Below are 22,393 nucleotides of genomic sequence, written 5' to 3' on the forward strand. Positions count from 1 at the left end.
TGCATGCCCCTTATGGTCCTCTTAGGAATGGGGTGAGATCAATATTAGAAAGTTTTTGGTTAAAGCTTTTGGGATTATGGGAAGAGACCACAGAGTCAGGTAAAGTATTCCAAGCACTGATGATTCTGTTACAGAAGTCATATTTTCTGCAATCTAGATTAAAGCGGTTAACATTAAGTTTAAATCTATTGGTTGCTCTTGTATTATTGCAATTAAAGCTGAAGTAGTCTTTAACAGGAAGGACATTACAGTAGATGATTCTATGAGTTAAACTTAGGTCTTGTCTAAGCCTAGGATTTCAAGTCTGATGGGATAAGGTATTTTGTTGTTTTCAGAAGAATGGAGAACTCTTCTTGTAAAATATTTCTGGACACGTTCAATTGTATTGATGTCAGAAATGTGGATGAGGGTTCCAGACAGGTGAGCTGTATTCTAGAATTGGTCTAGCAAATGTTTTATATGCTCTGGTTAGTAGTGTGGTGTTTTTGGAAAAGAAGCTGCGCAAGATTAGGTTTACAACTCTTAGAGCCTTTTTTGCTATGTAGTTGCAGTGGGCTTTGGTACTTAGATCATTTGATATGAAAACTCCAAGGTCTTTAACAGGGTGGGGGTCATCTGCAAGGTAATGTCCATCAAGTATGTACTTAGTGTTTGGGTTCTTTTTTCCAATATGTGAGACTGAGCATTTGCTGGTTGAGATTTGGAATTGCCAAGTTTTAGACCAAGCGGTTAGATGATCAAGGTCTTTTTGAATGGTAGATGTATTGTCTGTGGTGTTAAATAGTTTGACATCATCAGCAAAGAGAACACAATTACTTGAGATATGGTCACAAAGATCATTTATGTATAGTATGAAGAGTGTTGGTCCAAGAACGCTGCCTTGAGGAACGCCACTCTTGACAGGAACAGGATTTGATAGAGCATTGCCAATTTTGACCACTTGTTGTCTGTTAGACAGAAAAGCAGATATCCAATTGTGAAGGGGTCCTGAAATGCCATAGGATTTTAGTTTTAGGAGAAGTTTATCATGTACTACTGAGTCAAAAGCTTTGCAGAAGTCTATGTAGATTGCATCTATTGTTTTGCCTTGATCAAGATTTGTAGTCCATATGTTTTTACAGTGGAGAAGTTGTAAGTTGCATGATAATTTTTTCCTGAAACCAAATTGTTTATTAGAGAGTAGATTGTTTGTTTCTAAGTGTGAGGTGATGGATTGGTTGATGATTGATTCCATGACTTTGCAGGTGACGCAGCACAGAAAGATTGGTCTGTAATTTTCGACTAAAAAGCCTCCTTCGAGCCGGAACTAATCAAGGAGAGAAGCAACTTAGAACTAAGGAGGAATTTCCTGACAGTTAGAACAATTAATCAGTGGAACAACTTGCCTACAGAAGTTGTGAATGCTCCAACACTGGAAATTTTTAAGAAGAGAGCGGATAACCACTTGTCTGAAGTAGCGTAGGGTTTCCTGCCTAAGCAGGAGGTTGGACTAGAAGACCTCCAAGGTCCCTTCCTATTCTATTCTATTCTATTCTATTCTATTCTATTCTATTCTATTCTATTCTATTCTATTCTATTCTATTCTCATAATATCTGCAACAGCCTACAATCAGCTACAGATCTCTAGAATCCTGGCATGTATACGTTTAGCCATACATGTTCTTTTTAGCTCATATCATCCCAATTGTAGGAGAGAGAGAGAACATGGGTTTTCATTTCTTTCCCTGTGAGAAGGAGGAGGAAAAAGTGCAGGAACTGGGTATGTTTAGGTTAATGAAGAGAAGGGTCTAGGGGTGACATGAAAGCAGTGTTCCAATATCTAAGGGCTGCCACAAAGAAGAGTAAGTCAACCTATTCTCCAAAGCACCTGAAGGCAGGTCAAGAAACAATGGATGGAAAGTAATCAAGGAGAGAACCAACCTAGAACTAAGGAGAAATGTCCTGATAATTAGAAATCAGTGGAACAGCTTTCTCCCAATGTTGTGGGTACTGCAACACTGGAGGTTTTTAAGATGACATTGGACAGCTATTTGCCTGAAATGGTATAGATCTCCTGCCTAAGCAGGGGTTGGACTGGAAGACCTCCAAGGTCCCTTCCATCTATGTTATTAAGTCTTCTGGGAGATAGAACAGGAGAAATGGATTAATGACTGTCAAGTAAAAATGGATGCTAGGGAGCTCTAGCTTCTGAATTGATTGGTACAAGGAAAAAACTGGGGAAGACCATAAGTAATATTTACAAAGAAAAATGAAAAAAAGAAGAAATTGGAGAGGATGACAAAGAACAATTCTAGCTTTCCCAGATGACTTTGAGGGGAATGTTAAAGAAAGAGAAAGAAATCAAATGGGGAAAGAAAATGCCAGAGACAGAAGGTCACCTAGCCAGTACAATGAGACATAGATCTATCTGTGCAGTCACTGAGAGGCAACGAGGATTTGAGGGCACATAATTAATCAATCAATAGCGCTCCTTTTTATTTACTCAACTCTCCAAGTTGCATACATATACAATAGGTAATTGTAGAAAATGCTTAGCCAGATTCAAACTTCTAGTTAAGGTAGCATTGAGAGAGATGGGAACTTGCTTGGGAGGAATTAATTTTATCTAGCTGTAAATAAATCTCAGCTTGGTGTTTGTCAGAAAATAAAGAAAATTAAATTAAAAATTGCTGTACTGTGCTGATAAACACACTGACACACAGGGACACACACACATACTGTACACAAAGAGAAAGAGAGAATCATAACCCATGGATCCACAAAAGCTTCTGATCGTCTTACTACATAAGTTACTACTCACTACATAAATATTACCGTGTTTCCCCGAAAATAAGACCCTGTCTTATTTTTTTTTAACCCTGAAATAAGCGCTTGGCCTTATTGCCATGCGCTCAAAAGCCCAACTGGGCTTGTTATCAGGGGATGTCTTATTTTGGGAGAAACAGGGTAGTTACAATATTTGCATGATTGTATGAGGTGTTTGTCCTCATCTTGCTATCACTGAGATGTCTTATGGTGGCCTATGGACAGAGCAAGTTTTTTTAAAGACATCCTTTCCAGGGTTTCTGAACCTCAGCAAGTTTAAAATGGAAGGACAGATGGCTGGGGAATTCTGGGAGTTGAAGTTATCCATCTTAAACTTGCCGAGGTTGGGAAATACTGCTTAGGCTACTTATTCCAAAGAACAGCATTACTTTCCCCTGCTTTTATGAGTTATGTCTTTGTTTGTATGACTCTCTGATCGCTAGCCAACCGGTTGTGTGGGTGTAGCTTGGTGGGCATGGCAGGGGAAGGATACTGCAAGATCCCCATTTCCTCCTGATCATATGGGACTCGGGAGGCAGAGAATAGATGGGGGCAGGGCCAATCAGAGGTGGTATTTACCAGTTCTCTGAACCACTCAAAATTTCCGCTACTGGTTCTCCAGAACTGGTCAGAACCTGCTGAAACCCACCTCTGGCCTCTTGACTTCTGATGGGCTGCAGGTAACCATAGTGATAAGAGGAGAAATTTTTGACACCACTTATCCCTATTTTTTGGGAAGGATTTTAAAAGTTGTAAATGGGAGATAAACTTCTTCCATACCTATCTATTACCATGACTTTCCAAGTTTCCACTGCCAGTTTTTGATGGCAAAGTGACTGAATTTCCAAAATAACATTTTAGAACAATATTCGGTGGGGTGGGGAGTGGTGGTAGTCAGAATAAAGGAATTGCCTCTTAGAAGTCTCATATTTTTATTCCTAGTTTTAATTGTTTTGAATAAATAAGGAAGGGAGAGAGAAATTGCATCACTTAAGCTTGATAACATAATCTCAGGGGGGCAGAGAACTGCAGATTGCTTAGTCCTTCTTTAAGTTCTGGAAGTATGAGCTCTGTTTTTCTTTTCCGTAATCTCCGGGAACTAAAATTAAATACGGCGATTTCAAATGGCATTTAACATAAGGTATAATATATTTCCAAGTGCCGTTCAGCAAAAGTCCACACACAATGTTAATACTAATTCCCTCTGAAGCATTTAGCATATTTTATTGCTTCCTGTTCAGCATAGCTCAGTGATTAGTAATAAATTTCTCCATAACTAATCTTTAATCATCGAGTTTTGATTCCTCCACACCAGTTTAGTCAGATTGTAGAATGCTGGAATAAACTGGAAATCTTATTCAGCGTAAAAATATCTACATGTGCTGAAAATAATTCCAAATTCCCCATTTGGAAAGCATGCATGTTTTCCAAATTCATTAAAAATAATAATGATAAATAAACAAATGTCTTTGTGTTAAAAAAAATGCTTTCCCATAATCACTGAACATCTGCCTTGGTCCTTGGAGAAAAAAGTATTGAAGTTAGATATGTTCCCTTTTACTTGAGCGCAGTGCCACAAAGAGATTCAAAGTATCTGCCTCTTTATTTTACAGAGATCATCTACAGCTGGGTATTTAACGCATTCCCCTCCTTTGTGGCAGAAGACAGCAGGCGTTTCATCTCCCAGGAAACGGGCAACCTCTATATATCCAAGGTGCAGCCATCAGACGTTGGGAGTTATATCTGCCTCGTGAAGAACACAGTGACAAATGCCAGGGTCCTTAGCCCTCCAACTCCATTAACCCTTCGAACTGATGGTAAGTTAGCCATTTCTCAAAATCGAAATGCATTGGGGAGGTGGGGAGGCAGTGTGGAAGGACTGTTGTCTATAGAGATTTTCAATCAGCCAGGTCATGGTTGTGACTAAAAGGCAACTGGACTGCCTTGGTGTTTTTGTTTTGTTTTTTCCTTTGAAAGAGGAGTCAAAGAGGCCATCTATGTCCTCCTTCAACACATGGGGAGAGATACGACACCACCTATCTCCTGTTTACAACACAGTCTTTTCAACAGATCCAGGAAGGTTACACACTCATTTGCACTCAGGTGACTCTGAGGCTACAGATAAACCCCTACATCAGTGGTGAAATTCAACCTTTTTTACTACCCGTTCTGTGGGCATGGCTTGGTGGGCGTGGTGTGGCTTGGTGGGCATGGCAGGGGAAGGATACTGCAAAATCCCCATTCCCATCTCACTCCAGGGGAAGGATACTGCAAAATCCCCATTCCTTCCCCACTCCTTGGGGAAGGATATTGCAAAATCTCCATTCCCACCCCACTCTGGGACCAGACAGAGCTAGTATTTGCCAGTTCTCTGTACTCAAAATTTCTGCTACCAGTTCTCCAAAACCTGTCAGAACCTGCTGGATTTCACCCCTGCCCTACATGGCCTCCATGACTCTCAGAGTCCAGAGACCAGATTACTGCAAAGAAGGTAAATTTGTTTATTCCCCACTAGTCACTTAAAACTAAACAAGCTTCTTAGATGAGAAGCGAATCATTTTAGCTATGTTGTCCATTTACAAGTGAAATGGGAAAATTGTGTAGCATTGCACAATTTTACTTTCTTGGGCAATTTTGAGAATGGAAGTAGAAACCTACATGGACATAGTCATACTGTAAGTATTAGTTTTGATGGTTGCATCTTTCATTACCAGTTACTAAGGAAATAGTTAAAGACTCATATCCTTTGGTGAGTTCCCATATGTAGGGTTTTGTTGAATATTGAGTGTTGCAGAATGCTGGACTAGACAGACTTGATCTAATTTATGACCAATGCTTAGGAACAAGCATTAAATTTCAGGGATGCACATAAATCCAGATTCAAAAGCCAACATTTGAGTCAGATCTTGCATGGGTGTCCTTATAGCACCAGTCAGGAACACATTATAGAGATTACATATTTTCTTTAGTATTATATGGAGGGCAATTGTGGAAAAGAATGCTGCTTTAAGATTTATTTATTTATTTTATTTTGTCATAACAATATATGTAGGTATCATACAAAAAGATTATATAATATATAAACACATATATGAGTAAATATAAGGAGGTATAAGCATATATGTATATAGGAAGAAGAAAAGAAAAACAATAGGACAGGGATGGTAGGCACTTTTGTGCTCTTATGCATGCCCCTTATGGTCCTCTTAGGAATGGGGTGAGGTCAATAGTAGAGAGTTTTTGGTTAAAGCTTTTAGGATTATGGGAAGAGACCACAGAGTCAGGTAAAGTATTCCAAGCACTGATGATTCTGTTACAGAAATCATATTTTCTGCAATCTAGATTAAAGCGGTTGACATTAAGTTTAAATCTATCGGTTTAAATCTAGTATTATTGCAGTTGAAGCTGAAGTAGTCTTTAACAGGAAGGACATTACAATAGAAGATTCTGTGACTTAAACTTAGGTCTTGTCGGAGGTGACGGAGTTCCAAGTTTTCTAAGCTTAGGATTTCAAGTCTGGTGGGATACGGTATTTTGTTGTTTTCAGAGGAATGCCTCCAAAAATGCCACATTGAAATCACCTCTGGATATTAGAACAGAACTGAATGGAAACTAATTCTGTTAGTTAGAACAGAATGGAAACTAATTTAGGGGGAAATGGTACTTTCTAACATTTACAATGTTAGAAAGTACCATTTCCCCCTAAGTTAGTTTCCATTTACAATGTATTTTATACAATGTATTTTATAAAACTGCAGAGGTGTCTGGGCATTAAAAGGGTCAAAAATAAATAAGGGATCTGGAGATTAAATCGTATGATGAATGGTTGAAGGAGCTAGGCATGTCTAGCCTATGGAAGAGAAGGATCAGGAGGAACATGCATAAGAGGGGCGTGCAGAAGAGCACAAAAGTGCCTACCGTTCCTATCCTATTGTTCCCTTTCATTATATCAAATTAACATAGTTGTTGCATACTTTTGCTTATATATATGTTTTTATGATGTGTTGTTGTTTTATGTCGATGTTTATGTATACTGTTGGACAAAATGAAATAAATTTTAAAAAAAACATGATAAGGACCATCTCTTCCAATAGTTTAGGGACTGTCACAGAGAAGAGGGAATTGACTTATTTTCCAAAGTACCAGAGGGCAGGACAGGAAGTAATGGATCCAACCTATAAGTAAGGAGAAATTTTCTGACAGTGAGAACAATTAATCAATGGAATAGCTTGCCATCTGGAGTGGTGGATGTTCCATCACTGGAGGTTTTCAAAACTAAACTGGACAATTGTTTGACCTGGATGGTATAAACTCTCAGCACTTTGGACCAGTGGTGAAATCCAATTTTTTTTACTATCAGTTCTGTGGGCGTGGCTTGATGGGCGTGGTGTGGCTTGGTGGGCATGGCTTGGTGGGTGTCGCAGGGAAGGCTACTGCAAAATCTCCATTCCCTCCCCACTCCAGGGAAAGGATCCTGCAAAATCTCCATTCCCTCCCCACTCTTGTGGGAAGAATATTGCAAAATCCCCATTCCCCACCCCACTCTGGGGCCAGCTAGAGGTGATATTGCCAGTTCTCTGAAGTACTCAAAATTTCCGCTACTGGTTCTCCAGGACCTGCTGGATTTCACCCCTGGTTTGGGCTAGAAGGCCACTGAGGTACCTTGCAGCTTTGGATTCTATGTTCTAAATAGGTAGAAAATATGAATGTCACACAGTATTACTCCTCTTTTAAGGCAGGACACGTGCTTAAAATTAGGTGTAAGCTACACCAAAATGCAATATATAAATCAAAAAATATTTACCAAAATATCCTGTTGTTCATTGATGAATGTTCATGAGAGGCAATCCAAGCTTATTGCCATATAACTTGATTTGTTTCATAGGCTCTATTTGAGACGAGATGATAAACATCTGGGAATAAATAAATTTTGATTCAGCATTATTTTTTTAAAAAAATCTATCATGCTTTTTAGAATAGAATAGAATAGAATAGAATAGAATAGAATTTTTATTGGCCAAGTGTGATTGGACACACAAGGAATTTGTCTTGGTGCATATGCTCTCAGTGTACATAAAAGAAAAGATATGTTCATCAAGGTACAACATTTACAACACAATTGATGGTCAATATATCAATATAAATCATAAGGATTACCAGCAACAAGTTATAGTCATACAGTCATAAATGGAAAGAGATTGGTGATGGGAACTGAGATTGGTTTGAGAAGAAGGTTTACCAAACCTTCCTACAGCTTTTTGGTATATTGGACTTCAGCTCAGTTATTTCAAGAAAGTCCAATCCATTTTAAGGAGCACCACAGAAAGCTGTGCTAACAATTGGTTGGTTGGTTTGTAAAATGTAAGTATACCAGAGGTGGTTTCAGCAGGTTCTGACCAGTTCTGGAGAACCAGTAGCAGAAATTTTGAGTAGTTTGGAGAATCGGTAAATACCACCTCTGACTGGCCCCGCCTCCATCTATTCTCTGCCTCCTGAGTCCCAGATGATTGGGAGGAAATAGGGATTTTGCAGTATCCTTCCCCTGGAGTGGGGTGGGAATGAGGATTTTGCAATATCCTTCCCCTGCCATGCCCACCAAGCCATGCCACGCCCACCAATCCACACCCACAGAACTGTTAGTAAAAAAAAAAGGTTGAAACCCACCACTTAAGTATACCCATCTCACTCTCACCTTGCATTGCTTTTTCTAGTGAAATCAGTCATTGAAAATAATTATCTGCCCTCTTAGGGAAGAATTTGCACAAACTCTTATGTTTTTCCCACCTCTTTTTTTCTGATGAGGAAAATAATTTGGAGGAAAATTTTCAAGAGGAAAATAGAACCTTCTTCTCTGCTCCAGGATCCCAGTACAAAATGCCTTCTTTGATTCCTGAATTTTACACCGCAACATTCCCCCTTCTTACCTATTTTGGTTCACAAAAGAAAAACAGCATGTAATAACAGTTACATTTCATAATAAAAATCATACTTAATATTGCAAGACCAGAAGACATTGGAAAGTTTATTCCTAATATTAATAGTCTGCTGTTCTGATTATACAACTTTGCCTATTTTTTTATTCACCTAACACTGGGACAGGAATAGCTCTCATTAAAATACTGTATTTAAATACAAAAGAATCTCCAATTTGTCTAAAGAAAAGCTTTTCCCACCCTCCAAAATTGTCTCAGTTCCGTTCCTTCGATTGATATCAAAGCAAAGAGAAAGCTCATCAATCTGTAACTGGAAGAGACCCTATTATTAAACATGTCCAAAATTCTGCTGGGAAACAAAATTCGCTTTCTGGCTAAGGCAGCTAAAATAGCATGATAATTCATCTGGATTTGTTAATGGTGTTTTTTAGTTTCATTTCAAATAAATGCCATTTTGACAGATTCTTTTACAGGAATGGTACAGGCCACAGATCAGAAATCTAAGGTTCTTATTTCTTTTATGACAAGAGAGATTTTATTATACAATACCTACAAACCTCAAACAATATCCACTTATTTCTATGAGGCACGAATGACTAAGTTCAAGTGATCCTATCTACATACATTGTGCCAAAATTAGTTCTCTGGAGAGGTCTGTAAGTCTATAATGCTCAGAACAGTGGAAAGAAAGTATATGTTGTGTCTTCAGCTCCCAAGCCTGGCCTCTTATAATAATAATAATAATATTTTAATTTGTATACCGCCCTTCTCCCGAAGGACTCAGGGCGGTGAACAACCAAATAAAATACAAACACCAACACATACAATATTAAGAACAACCCTTAAAAAACTTATTCAATTGGCCAAAAAATTTAAAATACAATTACACCCCATAAAATTACAAAAATTTAAAACCCATTAAATTAAATTAAATTAAAATTTTAAAAAATCAAGCCAGTCCAGCCATACGAAATAAATAGGTTTTAAGTTTGCGGCGAAAGGTCCTAAGGTCAGGTAATTGTCGAAGTCCAGGGGGAAGCTCGTTCCACAGGGTAGGAGCCCCCACAGAGAAGGCCCTCCCCCTGGGGGCCGCCAGTTGACATTGTTTGGCTGACGGCACCCTAAGGAGTCCCTTTCTGTGGGAACGCACTAGTCGCTGGGAGATAGAAGACGGCAGTAGACGGTCCCATAAATATCCCGGTCCTAAGCCATGGAGCACTTTGAAGGTGGTAACCAATACCTTGAAGCGCACCCGGAAGACAACAGGTAACCAGTGCAGTCTGCGCAGGATAGGTGTTACATGGGAGCTCCGAACCGCTCCTTCAATAACCCGCGCAGCCGCATTCTGGACTAGCTGGAGTCTCCGAGTGCTCTTCAAGGGGAGCCCCATGTAGAGAGCATTGCAGTAGTCCAAGCGAGAGGTAACGAGAGCATGAGTGATTGTGCATAGGGCATCCCGGTCCAGGAAGGGACGCAACTGGCGGATCAGGCGAACCTGATAGAAAGCTTTCCTGGAGACGGTTGTCAAATGTTCTTCAAAGGACAACCGCCCATCCAGGAGCATGCCCAAGTTGCGCACCCTCTCCATCAGGGCCAACGACTCGCCCCCAACAGACAGCTGCATCTGCAGTTGACTATACCGGGGTGCCGGCATCCACAGCCACTCCGTCTTGGAGGGATTTAGTTTGAGCCTGTTCCTCCCCATCCAGACCCATATGGCTTCCAAACACTGGGACAGTACTTCGATAGCTTCGCTGGGGTGGCCTGGGATGGAAAAGTACAGCTGCGTGTCATCAGCGTACAGTTGGTATCTCACCCCAAAACCACTGATGATCTGACCCAGCGGCTTCATATAGATGTTGAACAGGAAAGTGACTTGGCAGAGAGTGACTCAGAGAGTGAGGGGGAAGAGCCGACAGGGCTTCCCTCTGCAGGACCTTCCTCTCTGGCTCTGCTCCAGGTTCCAGAGGCAGGCCAGTTGGAGGAGATGATGAGGCCTCTTTCTCCCACACCTTCCCCCACCCAGGCAATGCCTCAAGACCCAGCTGCTGACAATCAGTCCTGGTTAAATCCCAGGCATCACAGAAAGGAGAGGCAGGAACAACAAAAGAAGGGGTGGGGCAGGCCTAGAGAGTGCTGAGTCACGGAGCCACACCCCACAGGGTATAAAAGCAGGAGGAGCTGCTCTATAGCTTCTTGTGATGGACAAAAACTGACTCTTGGAACCTTTGGCTGCAATATTTCGAGACTAAGAATTTGGCTTCTGGATTTCTATTTATTTCTGAACTCTTGGTTGCTCCAGCAACGAACTGCAGTTTCTGCGGAGATAAGAGAACTTGGCAGGCAATCACAGGTTCGTTGCCAGAACTGATATCTGTTTTAGGAATAAATTGCTGGCAGATATAGTCAGCTCGCGTTTCTTCTTGGTTGTGGTTGGGGGGTGGGACAGAACAGTATATTTCTGAATCAGAGGTACGTTCAGCAGGTTCTGACCAATTCTGGAGAACCGGTAGTGGAAATTTTGAGTAGTTCAGAGAACCGGTAAATACCACCTCAGATAGGTCTCACCCCCATCTATTCTCTGGCTCCTGAATCCCAGCTGATCGGGAGAAAATGGGGATTTTGCAGTAACCTTCCTCTGAAGTGGGGTGGGAATGAGGATTTAACAGTAACCTTCCTCTGCCATGCCCACCCAGCCATACCACACCCACCAAGTCATGCCATGTCCACCAAGCCATGCCCACAGAACCGGTAGTAAAAAATTTTGAATCCCACCACTGTTTTGAATGTAAAGCAAATAAAAAAAGTCTATGTGTATGTGTATATGTGATTGTCAATCTTTATACACATATAAAGTACACATATATACAGTCCCCATCAATGATTGGTTTCTATCATTCCAGTTAGTCTAGCCAATAATAACCGGTTGTGGTTGTCGTCCAATAGCATCTAAGAATTGAATGTTGGTAAGGGCTTCTATAGAACAAGAGAAATAATGGAGGGGAAAACAAGCCGGGAGAAGAATATAGACATGAGAAAGGATTATCTGTCAAAAAATAAAGCAAAGTTCTTTTGAGGCGATTGTGTCAATGTTTGCAAACAGAATATTTATCAAACAGGTTTTTTTCACAAAAATGAAGAGACCTACATTTAGAAACATCCAGTTATCATACTCCTTTCTGTGAGTTTGAATTTTCATGGATGACAACATTGTTTCTGGATTTACTCTTCTGTTGTAGTCAATGCAGTTAGGCCTTGGTATTTTATGACAAGAATGCTGATGAGACAACATATCTATATATTTATCTTCATTGAAATGGCTAAATTACTTCATAGTTTTATGTCAGATCCTACAACATTTGCTTGCCTTTATATTAATCTTTTATTTCCTTAGAGCTGTGTCGCAAAGGGAAACTTATCTTCTTGATATGAACCAAATTAAATAAAAACATCAAGAAATCCTTGAATGGATTCTGAATAAAATGAATACCTCATTTGTGCAGGTGTCCTTGACAATCAATCCTCTCTCACTATTCAATTTCTTTTTGCGTAGGCCTAAAAAACAAATTAAAATCCTATCTGAAGAGATAAAAAAAAGTTTCATCAGGAAAAACAAAATGGATCATGCGTCACTTCATTAACAGCCTTTTCACAATGAGTTAGACACTCGGAGGAATTATTTCATAAGTGTTTACAAGCAGTTCCAAGAGCATTTTGGAAGTCTTTTGGAAGTGCCTGTTACCAAACTGGAAGCAGTTAAAGTGCCTTTACTGAAGGGGGTGGGGGGACCCAGAAAATTTGCAAAGGATAAGGAAACATAAATGTGGTTGAGCTTACAACATTTGCTGTTAGATCATAAAGTGCACTTTTCAAGTTCATATATTTTTATGAGATTGTTTCCCCATTCTGGAATGTAGCCAATAAACTATTTCTTTCAAACTAAGCAATAAAGGCACTGAAAGGTTGTTTTCTATGATCTTCAGTCAACATTTCCCAAAGATATGCAGAAAGATACATCTTTCCATGATGTTTCCAGGCTTTTCCATGGTTTTCCAGGGTCTTCAGTCACTAGATATATATAAAGAGAGAGAGAAGAGAGATACATTTCAGATATTCAGTTAAAGTGCACAATGCAGTTATCCAGAACTGTCAGTTCTTTACATCTGTTATCCTGTGAACCATTTGGAGAATAGACAGCAAACTAAGTTCCCCTGTTTGTTCTTCTCTTTAGCTCTGCTTGGTTCTCCACCAATTCTCTTTGTTTCAAGTAGAAAGCACTTTAGGTCAAATGTAAAGTCAAATTTATTTTATTATCTGGCTTAACTTTAGGTGACAGTGTTAGCTATTGCTAATAACAAGTCCCTTATTGTTTCAACTTCAGAATATCCTGCCCCAGTAAGGAAGAGATTCGGTTACAGTGACAGAGTTGGAAGGGACCTTGGAGGTCATCTAGTCCAACCCCCTGCTCACTCAGGAGACCACTAGGGATTCGAACCGCCGAACTGCCGACCTTTCTGATCGACAAGCTCAGTGTCTTAGCCACTGAGCCACTTACTCAGATCATCAGCAAATACTCTTATGCTGCTAGCTTTTGATTCTCCATATTGGAAAATTTCAGAAGCTGTGGATGTTGACTACAAGTTTGTGTATATTAGCCAAAAGGCTTTTCCAAAATAGTTAAGTAGCTTGTCTTCTTGTTCAACCCACTTTTGTTGAATGTCAATTAATGGGAAAAAAATATTTTTCCAAGAGGGAAAAATGCCATGTTATAGATAGTGAATAGTTATTCTGCTTTAGTATCTGTTGAAAGATTTGGAGTTTATTCAGAGGGATAGTCTTTCAGAGAGTTTAGACTCTGTAACCGAGTTACTAATCCATGTTGTTCTGGTGTCCGTCAGAATTATAAACTATTTGGCGGTTGACTCAGCCTTCCATCCTTCTGAGGTGGGTAAAATGAGAACGCAAAAATTGTTGGGGGCAATATGCTGACTCTGTATACCACTTAGAGCGGGCTGTAAAGCACTGTAAAGCGGTATATAAGTCTAAGTGCTATTGCTATTTCCTATTTTAATGGTGCCTCCTCTTTTTAGGAAATATAAACCACTAGCTGGACACCCGTGCTTCACTACAAAACTATGTGCTCAGGCTTGATAAATTGACATTTGCAGCCTGAAACTTAATGTAAAATGTGTAACTCCGTAGCATCAGAGAGTGTTGCTATAATGCAACTGGCAGTTGGAACAGAGGGGGAGGGGGAGTAGAATGTCCCAGCCTGCAGCATCCATCGGTATTCATCTGGCTAGCATCCTGTCAGTGTGTAAGAGAGTTGAGGGGTGTTTGGAAACTCAAACAGTATTTGCTGTGTGAGCAAGAAGGAGACAGGAAGGAGGCTGGGCGTGGCTTAGCTCAAATGTTCAGTAGTAAAGCTGCTTGCTGCTGTGAAAGTAAAACTGAAAGTGAAACTCCTCTGCTCGTGTTTTGCATTTGGAACAGATTTCTTTTGAGGTGGGGAGGGGGAGTACAACTCCTTAGCATCAGAGCGTGTTAATAATAATATAGGAAATACTAATGCTCTGATGGTCATTTTGAAAAATCCTTTCTTAGTGAGCACCTAGAAGCCAAGAGGAACATGTGTGGCAAATTTCAAGTTTGTAGGCTTTACGGTTCTGGAGATTTCATGATTAATGCATGAGTGGTTTTTGCTTTGATAGATAGATAGATAGATAGATAGATAGATAGATAGATAGATAGATAGATAGATAGATAGATAGATAGATAGATAGATAGATAGATATAGATTAGAAAGGTTTCATGCTCGAATATATGTGAAGATTAAATTTTCATACCAAATGTCCTTCCCTGAAAGACATTTTCAGACTCTTGCTGTAGTGTCTCCATAGTCCCGGCAGCCACATGACAGTGCTCATTAGTTTGCACCGCATGCAAGATATTATGATATCATAATGCAATCAATTTCATGGGCTGCATTGTTTTGCTTCCCAGCAGAGGTTTCAAGACCTCCCCTCCCACAATAATAAGTTCCAACTGATAGACCTCTTGGGTTGCAAAGTTTAATTCTGTGTTTCCCCATTATTTTTAGAGCACGCTTGTTAGAGATTAAGACTACCTGGAAGCATGGAACAGTAACTCTCCCTACAGGAATGAAATACTGTGATAGCACACTACAGGTGGTGCAAAAGTCCAAGTATTAGTGAACAAATTGTAAATAATCAAGTGAGGTACATCCACCTAACTAATAATGCTTACCATGTGTACCTCTAGGTCCGGGACTATTACAGGGAAGCTGTGGACACCAATATTATAAGAATGATTCAAAGAACTGAAACAGGTTCAAAGGAGGAGTATGAGGATGATCAGGGGACTTGAAACTCAATCCTAGGAAGATGAATTCTAGGGAGTGGAAATGTTAAGTCTTGAAAAGAAAAGGATGGTTCCAGGAAGGGTATCTTAGTGCTCTTGAAATACCTGGAAGGGTGACAACCAGAACATCAAGGCCTCTTCTCTATCCTTCCAACAAGTACATTCCAAAATAATACATTTCAGTTTTAGGAAGACCGATTTTGCCTTCCACTTTAATACAGATGGAAAGTGCCTGCAGAGAAGGACGAAGCAAAGATGGCGAGACACAATAAATGCAGACATGAAAAATGCCCCAGTTAGACACAGATACTGACTTTGACCGTGCAAGATGGCGCTTATTGACAGACAAGTCAACAATAAAAGACAAAGCAGACCCTCCATCTGCAGGAAAAATGTTAGTAGTAGTAATAATAGTAGTAGTAGTTGTTGTTGTAAGAAGACAGATTCTGACTGAATGTTAGAAAAACTTAATCACAATTAGATTGTGCTCGACAGTAGAATCAGTTGCCAGTAGAAAGGGTAGGCCTCACTTCACTAGGTACATTCAAAGGGAATCATTGATTAGGGCTATTGTAGTTTACATTCCTGTACTGAACTGGGATTGGACTGGATGCCTAAGTGGACTCTTCTGCCTCTATAATTCTACAATTATAGAATAATAGTTCAACAATATGTTGAGGGTCCCAGCCCCCCTCCAATTTCTATTCTAAATAGACAATAGGGAATGCCTTTCATTCTGTTCTACCATGTAGTATTGCAACTCATTTGCTTATTTGGAACAAGATCAATTTTTATAAGCTGAGTCATCTTGGCTCTGGCCAAAAGAAGAATAACAACTATCTTGGAAGTCCGCGAGTCCAACCCCCTGCTCAAGCAGGAAACACTATTCCAGACAATCAGTCATTCAATCACTTCTCACCCACAACTTCTGAAGTCAAGCTGCCCCATTGACCAAAGTTTCTCACCATCGGGGAAATCTATCCCTAGAGATGTCAGGGAGTCCAGACCACCAGCCAGGGAAACACTATAAACCACATCTATTCACTTTTTGTTTGTACTTTATTCTAAAGGTAAAGGTAAAGGTTCCCCTTGCACAAATGTGTTAGTCGTTCCTGACTCTAGGGGGTGGTGCTCATCTCCGTTTCAAAGCCGAAGAGCCAGCACTGTCCAAGACATCTACATGGTCATGTGGATGACATGACTAAACACCAAAGGCGCACGGAATGCTGTTACCTTCCCGCCAAAGGTGGTCCCTATTTTTCTACTTGCATTTTTTATGTGCTTTCGAACTGCTAGGTTGGCAGAAGCTGGGACAAGTACGGGAGCTCACCCTGTTATGCGGCACTAGGGATTCAAACCACTAAACTGCCGTCCTTTCGATCGACAAGAACAGTGTCTTAGCCACTGAACTACCGCATCCCATCGTACCTTATTCTACCCGTGGCTTATTAGGTGCTGAAACTAACCCTTGACTATTATCCCTCATAATAACTCTGTGGGAATTCTAAGCAATCAGGAAAATAAGTAAACAAATGAACAGAGTTCTCTGAAGCCTCTAGGACCCTGATGGCAAATCTATGGCACGCATGCTAGAGGTGGCGCGCAGAGTCCTCTCGGCTGGCATGTGTGCTGACACCAGCTGCTCTTCTGGTTTCCAGCATGCACATGTGCACCAGGCATCTGGTCTTCGTGGACACTGGAGCACTGGAAAATGGCCCAAAAAATGCCCACAAAACAGGCTGTTTGGGGGCCTTTTGGGGGCCTTTTTGGGGTCATTTTCCAAGCTGTTTTCAGGCCATTTTGGCCTGAAAAATGGACTGAAAACTGCCTGGAAAATGGACTGAAAACAGCTCAGCCTGAAAACAGCCTGAAAATGGCCAAAAAAACTACTCAAAAATAGGCATGCGTGCACCAGCTAGCTGGTCTTTTGGTTTCCGGCACTCTGGCGTGCGCACACGCATGTGCATTCCATTTTGGGTGCTTAGTGCCAAAAAGTTTTGCCATCACTGCTCTAGGAGGCTATTATGATCAGTGGACAGCCAGAAATTTGGGAAAGTTGGGTCAGCCAGAAATTACACAAGTATAACATGACTGAATTTGATAATCAGTTCATAAAGGAAAGTACATCACATCTACCTTTAAGAGTTCAAATGTTCTGAAGGAAAGAGGAAACACAGAGTGGCGGTTGAGAGTTTTTCTTTTCTTTTTCCCCCTACAAACTACTGATAAAATACACAATAGTAACAATTTTCTTTTTTCAGCCTCAAGCTTTTCAAGTGCAATTTACAACCTCTAATTGCTTTGTCTATCAATACAAACAGTTTCCCTTTCCCTGTAGATAAGATGGTGATTCACAAGTAGAATTCAGAACATTTTTTTTTTAATTCCAGCTTTCACTCTAGTCGACTTTAAGCAGCTAAAGGTAAAGGTAAAGATTTCCCTCACACATGTGTGCTAGTCATTCCCGACTCTATGGGGCGGTGCTCATCTCCGTTTCAAAACCGAAGAGCCAGTGCTGTCCAAAGACGTCTCCATGGTCATGTGGCTGGCATGACTAAATGCCAAAGATGCACGGAACACTGTTACCTTCCCACCAAAGGTGGTCTCTATTTTTCTACTTGCATTTTTTATGTGCTTTTGAACTGCTAAAAGCTGGGACAAGTAATGGGAGCTCACCCCGTTACACAGCACTAGGGATTCAGACCGCAGAACTGCCGACCTTTCAATCGACAAGCTCAGCACCTTAGCCACTGAGCCACTGCATCCCACCAAGCAGCTATGCGAGTACAAACATAATTAGACATATAATTGTATTATACGTCAACTATTGTCATTCTGCACCTGCCTATTCTTCCTTATACTTAAGTTATTGATGGCTTACAGATGTCAATGGCAAGATTTATTCATTCTCTGGTTCATTCCACTTATCTTGATCTAACTCTTAATCTTTTGGCAAGTAAAAGTTTCTATTATGATGGGTAGCTAATGTGTCACACCAACCCTCTTTCACTTTAGCAATTGTCCCCAGAATGTTACCTTTCAATGCTTTCATGGATTATGGACCACACTAATAAGTCTGTAACAATGCAAATACTGCCTAAACTGTTTTTAGAATTGCTAACAACCCTTTCTCTGGACTGAAACAGAATACATCTTCAATAACTACTAGAGTTGTCCACAGTGGGTCCTTGGTGGTCTCTGAATGAGGCTGCTTTCTTTCAGACATTTCATCACCCAACTAGGTAGCATCATCAGTGACAGAAGGCAATGGGTTTGTTCTCTGTTTATTTATAGATGGCTTATCATGTCAATGTTGGTGGTGGTAGAAATGCTCTTTGGTAGTTCCTTAATTAGGCTGTTCTTTACTGTTGGATGATTTGTCTGAGTTGGTAGTTCCTTCTTTGGGAGATTGAGTTGTCTACATCTGTATTAGTCATTTTAGCTTTTAGACTCACACACACACACACACACACACACACACACACACTTTTTCTTTTACCACTGCATATGTGCCCTTCTTCTTGTGAACTGCTTCATATCAGAATCTCAATAAACACTTTTAAGGACCTTATGACCAAAGTTTACAAATTGTTTTGTTTGGGTATTTGAAGGAGGTCATGAACAATTAATTAAGAAGCTTTAAGGTGTTGGCCTTTGTAAGAACTGGTTCCAAACTCACCATCCTGCAAAATAAGGCAAACCTATGGTCTGTGTTAAAAAAAATAACGTCCTATAGCTTACTGAAAATACAGTTAAACTCATCTATTAAGTTTCTTTGATTGCAATTGACTGTTGTCATTGATGAATAAGAAAAGATTATGTTAACCTATTTGTTAACGATATGTCGACAGATTTATATGGTTGTCCAACAAGATGTTGGACATGCAATGTATGACAGCTCATTAACCTCAGTTGCCAGAGGAGATACCTACCTGTGCTTCCTTATATGATCAGCTTTTAAACTGGGGGAACATATTAGCCATGAAATGCTTTTTCCAATTCTTCCTTCGGCTCTTTAGGTTGACAGGATGCTCAATTACATCCTCCCAAATACCAATATGCAGCAGATTTCCAGGCATGATGGCAGATAGAAAATTAAATAAAAAGAAATTGAGACTCTAGAAAGAGTACAGAGAAGAGCAACAAAGATGATTAGGGGACTGGAGACTAAAACATATGAACAACAGTTGCAGGAACTGGGTATGTCTAGTTTAATGAGGAGAAGGACTAGGGGAGACATGATAGCAGTGTTCCAATATCTCAGGGGCTGCCACAAAGAAGAGGGAGTCAAGCTATTCTCCAAAGCACCTGAGGGCAGGACAAGAAGCAATGGGTAGAAACTAATCAAGGAGAGAAGCAACTTAGAACTAAGGAGAAATTTCCTGACAGTTAGAACAATCAATAAGTGGAACGACTTGCCTGCAGAAGTTGTGAATGCTCCAACACTGGAAATTTTTAAGAAAATGTTGGATAGCCATTTGTCTGAAATGATGTAGGGTTTCCTGCCTGGGCAGGGGTTTGGACTAGAAGTCCTCCAAGGTCCCTTCCAACTCTGTTATTATGTTATGTTAAATATTTGTTTACTTCTCCACTTGTAAGCTTCGTAAGTAAGAAACTGCCTGACAGCTTTCCCTGAAAACCTGGCATGAGATATATAGTGGAGCTGGGGCTAACATGTCATACCCTATCATTCATGAGCTCAATGAAGTGATCTCTTTATGAACAGTGTGCATTACATGTCGTCTCTAATGCACCCAAATAAGTTTCTCATTATAAGCTGTGAAGTAATGGACATTTGACTTTCTACTGATAAAGAAAAAGGTTTGGCCCAGGGGTGAATTGCTATAGGTTCAGACCTGTTCTCCTGAACCGGTAGTGAAAAATGCTACTGGTTCGGGTGAACCGGTATTTCCGTCAATCAGCTGGGTGACGATCAGCTGTGACACATGATTTATATTAGCTAGAATCATCAGATTTCCTGCTTTCTAACTAATCTAAATCGCGTGGCACAGCGGATTCTCCCCCCCGCTGTTCTACTTACCTTTGCAGACTTGGAAGGCTTCAAAATGTTCCTTTTTTAGCACTGTCTCACAGAACCGGTAGCAGACTTCAGAGGATTTCACCACTGGTTTGGCCCTGTCTGACCTTTATTATGGAGAAAAGGCTGAGACACCCCATTTTGCACAAAGCATAAGCCACCTCTGGGAATGTACCTTTTTCTCATTTTCATAACTCATTCTGGGCTAACTGGTTGTAACAGATCATCAGAACAACTTACAGCTGAATGAGGGCAGTGAATCCTGCATGCAGTATAGGGTAGATATAGAGTTGTGCCTCGGCCCGCCCCCCCTCTCCGCAGCCGGGCTCCTCTCATCTCCTGTTATCTCAGCCAGAGACGGATAATGAAGACGAATGGCCTGGCATGCCTCCAGCCCCCAGTCCTGGCACCATGCCCGGACAGACCGAGCAAGACGAATGGCCTGGCATGCCTTCAGCCCCCAGTCCTGGCACCATGCCCGGACAAACTTAGCAAATAAACCCCTCCCCCACAGCATGTGAATATGAGGAGTATGAAGCCAGTCACGAGCTGGAATTGCCGGCAGCTGGAGGGTGGATGGATCCACGCTTCCAGAGAATGGAGAGGCGACATCAGCAAAAGGAAGGGAGGGGCAGGCCTGGATAAATGCTGAGTCATGGAGCCACACCCCATGGCCTATATAAAGGATCTGCTTTCTGGCATTCTTTGAGTCAGGCAAAGTCTAATTTGGATTGCTGAAGTCACATCTTGGACTCCTGCCTGCCCTGAGAACTCTGACAGAACTTTGGCAAAGCTGCAGAGGCTTTGTGGCCACACTTGATACAGACTTCCCCGACCCGGCCGTCAGAGGAGGAGTGGGACACGACACAGAGACATTATGACCATCCAAAGAGTTTAGGAGGAAAATGTTTTTACGCTTCACCAAAATAGTCACCAGAAATTTGAAGGAAAGAGCAATGGAAAAGATCCATTGTTTTTTTTTGTTTCTGAAAAGGGTTAAACTCGGGAGTCTGGGTTGAAGCATAAGATGTGGCAAACATGTTTTTGGATTATGGGAAGGGGTTGTGGAGATGAAAGCATGGAAGAGGTGTTTATCAGACAGAACAAAACAAAATTCAAATTCAAAATTCAAATCTTTATTGTCAGTGCACAACATATGTAAACTGAGATTGGTTGAGCTCCCTCAGTTCACACATACCCCAACACAATACAACTCACAGTGAAGACAGAAAATCCCTAACCCAGTAAATCATATTAACAAAACACCCAGTCCTATTTCACCAGTGTGAACATGTTACATATTGCGCCGGCCCGGTAGTCCATCATACTACATAGTTATTTCTCATTCAGGAGTCTGACAGCCCACGGATAAAAACTGTTCTTCAGCCTGTTTGTATGGCTGGCTATACTTCTATATCTCCTTCCCGATGGTAGGAGGGTAAAGAAGTGATGACCAGGGTGAAAGTCGTCCCTGAGAATTTTCCTCACTCTTCTAAGGCAGCAAGTTCTAGCAATCTCATCTAGTGGTATTAGGAGATAGCCCACGATATTTTGTGCTGGGCTCACCACCCTCTGTAATGTTTTTCTATCCGCGTCTGTCAGACCGGCATGCCGTACCATGATGCAATAAGTGAGGATGCTTCCTATTGTGGACTGGTAAAAGGACGATTGTTGTTCCACCCTGTTTTTACGCAAGACCCTAAAGAAATGGAAACTCTGTTGGCCTTTCCTAGCCACCTGGATCGTGTTGTTTTTCCAGGTGAGGTCTTCACTGAGATGGACTCCCAGGAATTTAAAGGAGGAAACTCTCTCTACACAGCCCCCCCTCAATGTAAAGTGGGCCAGGTTCCTCTCTCTTCCTCCAGAAGTCCAACACCATTTCCTTGGTCTTGCTGATGTTCAGGTGCAGACTGTTTTTTAAGCACCATGTGAGAAGTTTTTGAACCTTCCCCCTGTATGCTGTTTTGTCTCCACCTGTAATAAGACCCAGTATGGTGGTGTCATCTGCAAACTTAATGACACAGTAGATGGGTCTGACAGTACACAATCATTTATGTACAGTGTGTTGTGTCTCTTCCGATCTCACCACAGCCGGGGCCTTCTTATCTGCTTCCGAACACGGAGGAATGTCCTAGTATGCCTCCCGGCCCCAGCCCTGGCTCCATGCCCAGACAGGCTGAAGAGGAGGAAGTATCTCCAGCCCCCAGCTCTGGCTCCATGCCCAGGCAAACAGAGC

The 22,393-nt window shown here is 41.1% G+C and overlaps 1 protein-coding gene across 1 annotated transcript in view; it reads left to right on the forward strand.

Moving 5' to 3' along the window:
* CNTN5 (contactin 5) overlaps positions 1-22,393 on the forward strand; it is a 927,011-nt gene that overhangs the window by 711,907 nt on the left and 192,711 nt on the right. The window contains exon 8 of the mRNA XM_058185575.1: positions 4,419-4,622. Coding sequence (XP_058041558.1) covers positions 4,419-4,622 — 204 coding nt within the window. The remainder of the gene's footprint in view (positions 1-4,418; positions 4,623-22,393) is intronic.

Source organism: Ahaetulla prasina, chromosome 5 (assembly GCF_028640845.1).
Source record: "Ahaetulla prasina isolate Xishuangbanna chromosome 5, ASM2864084v1, whole genome shotgun sequence".
Taxonomy (NCBI): Eukaryota; Metazoa; Chordata; class Lepidosauria; order Squamata; family Colubridae; genus Ahaetulla; species Ahaetulla prasina.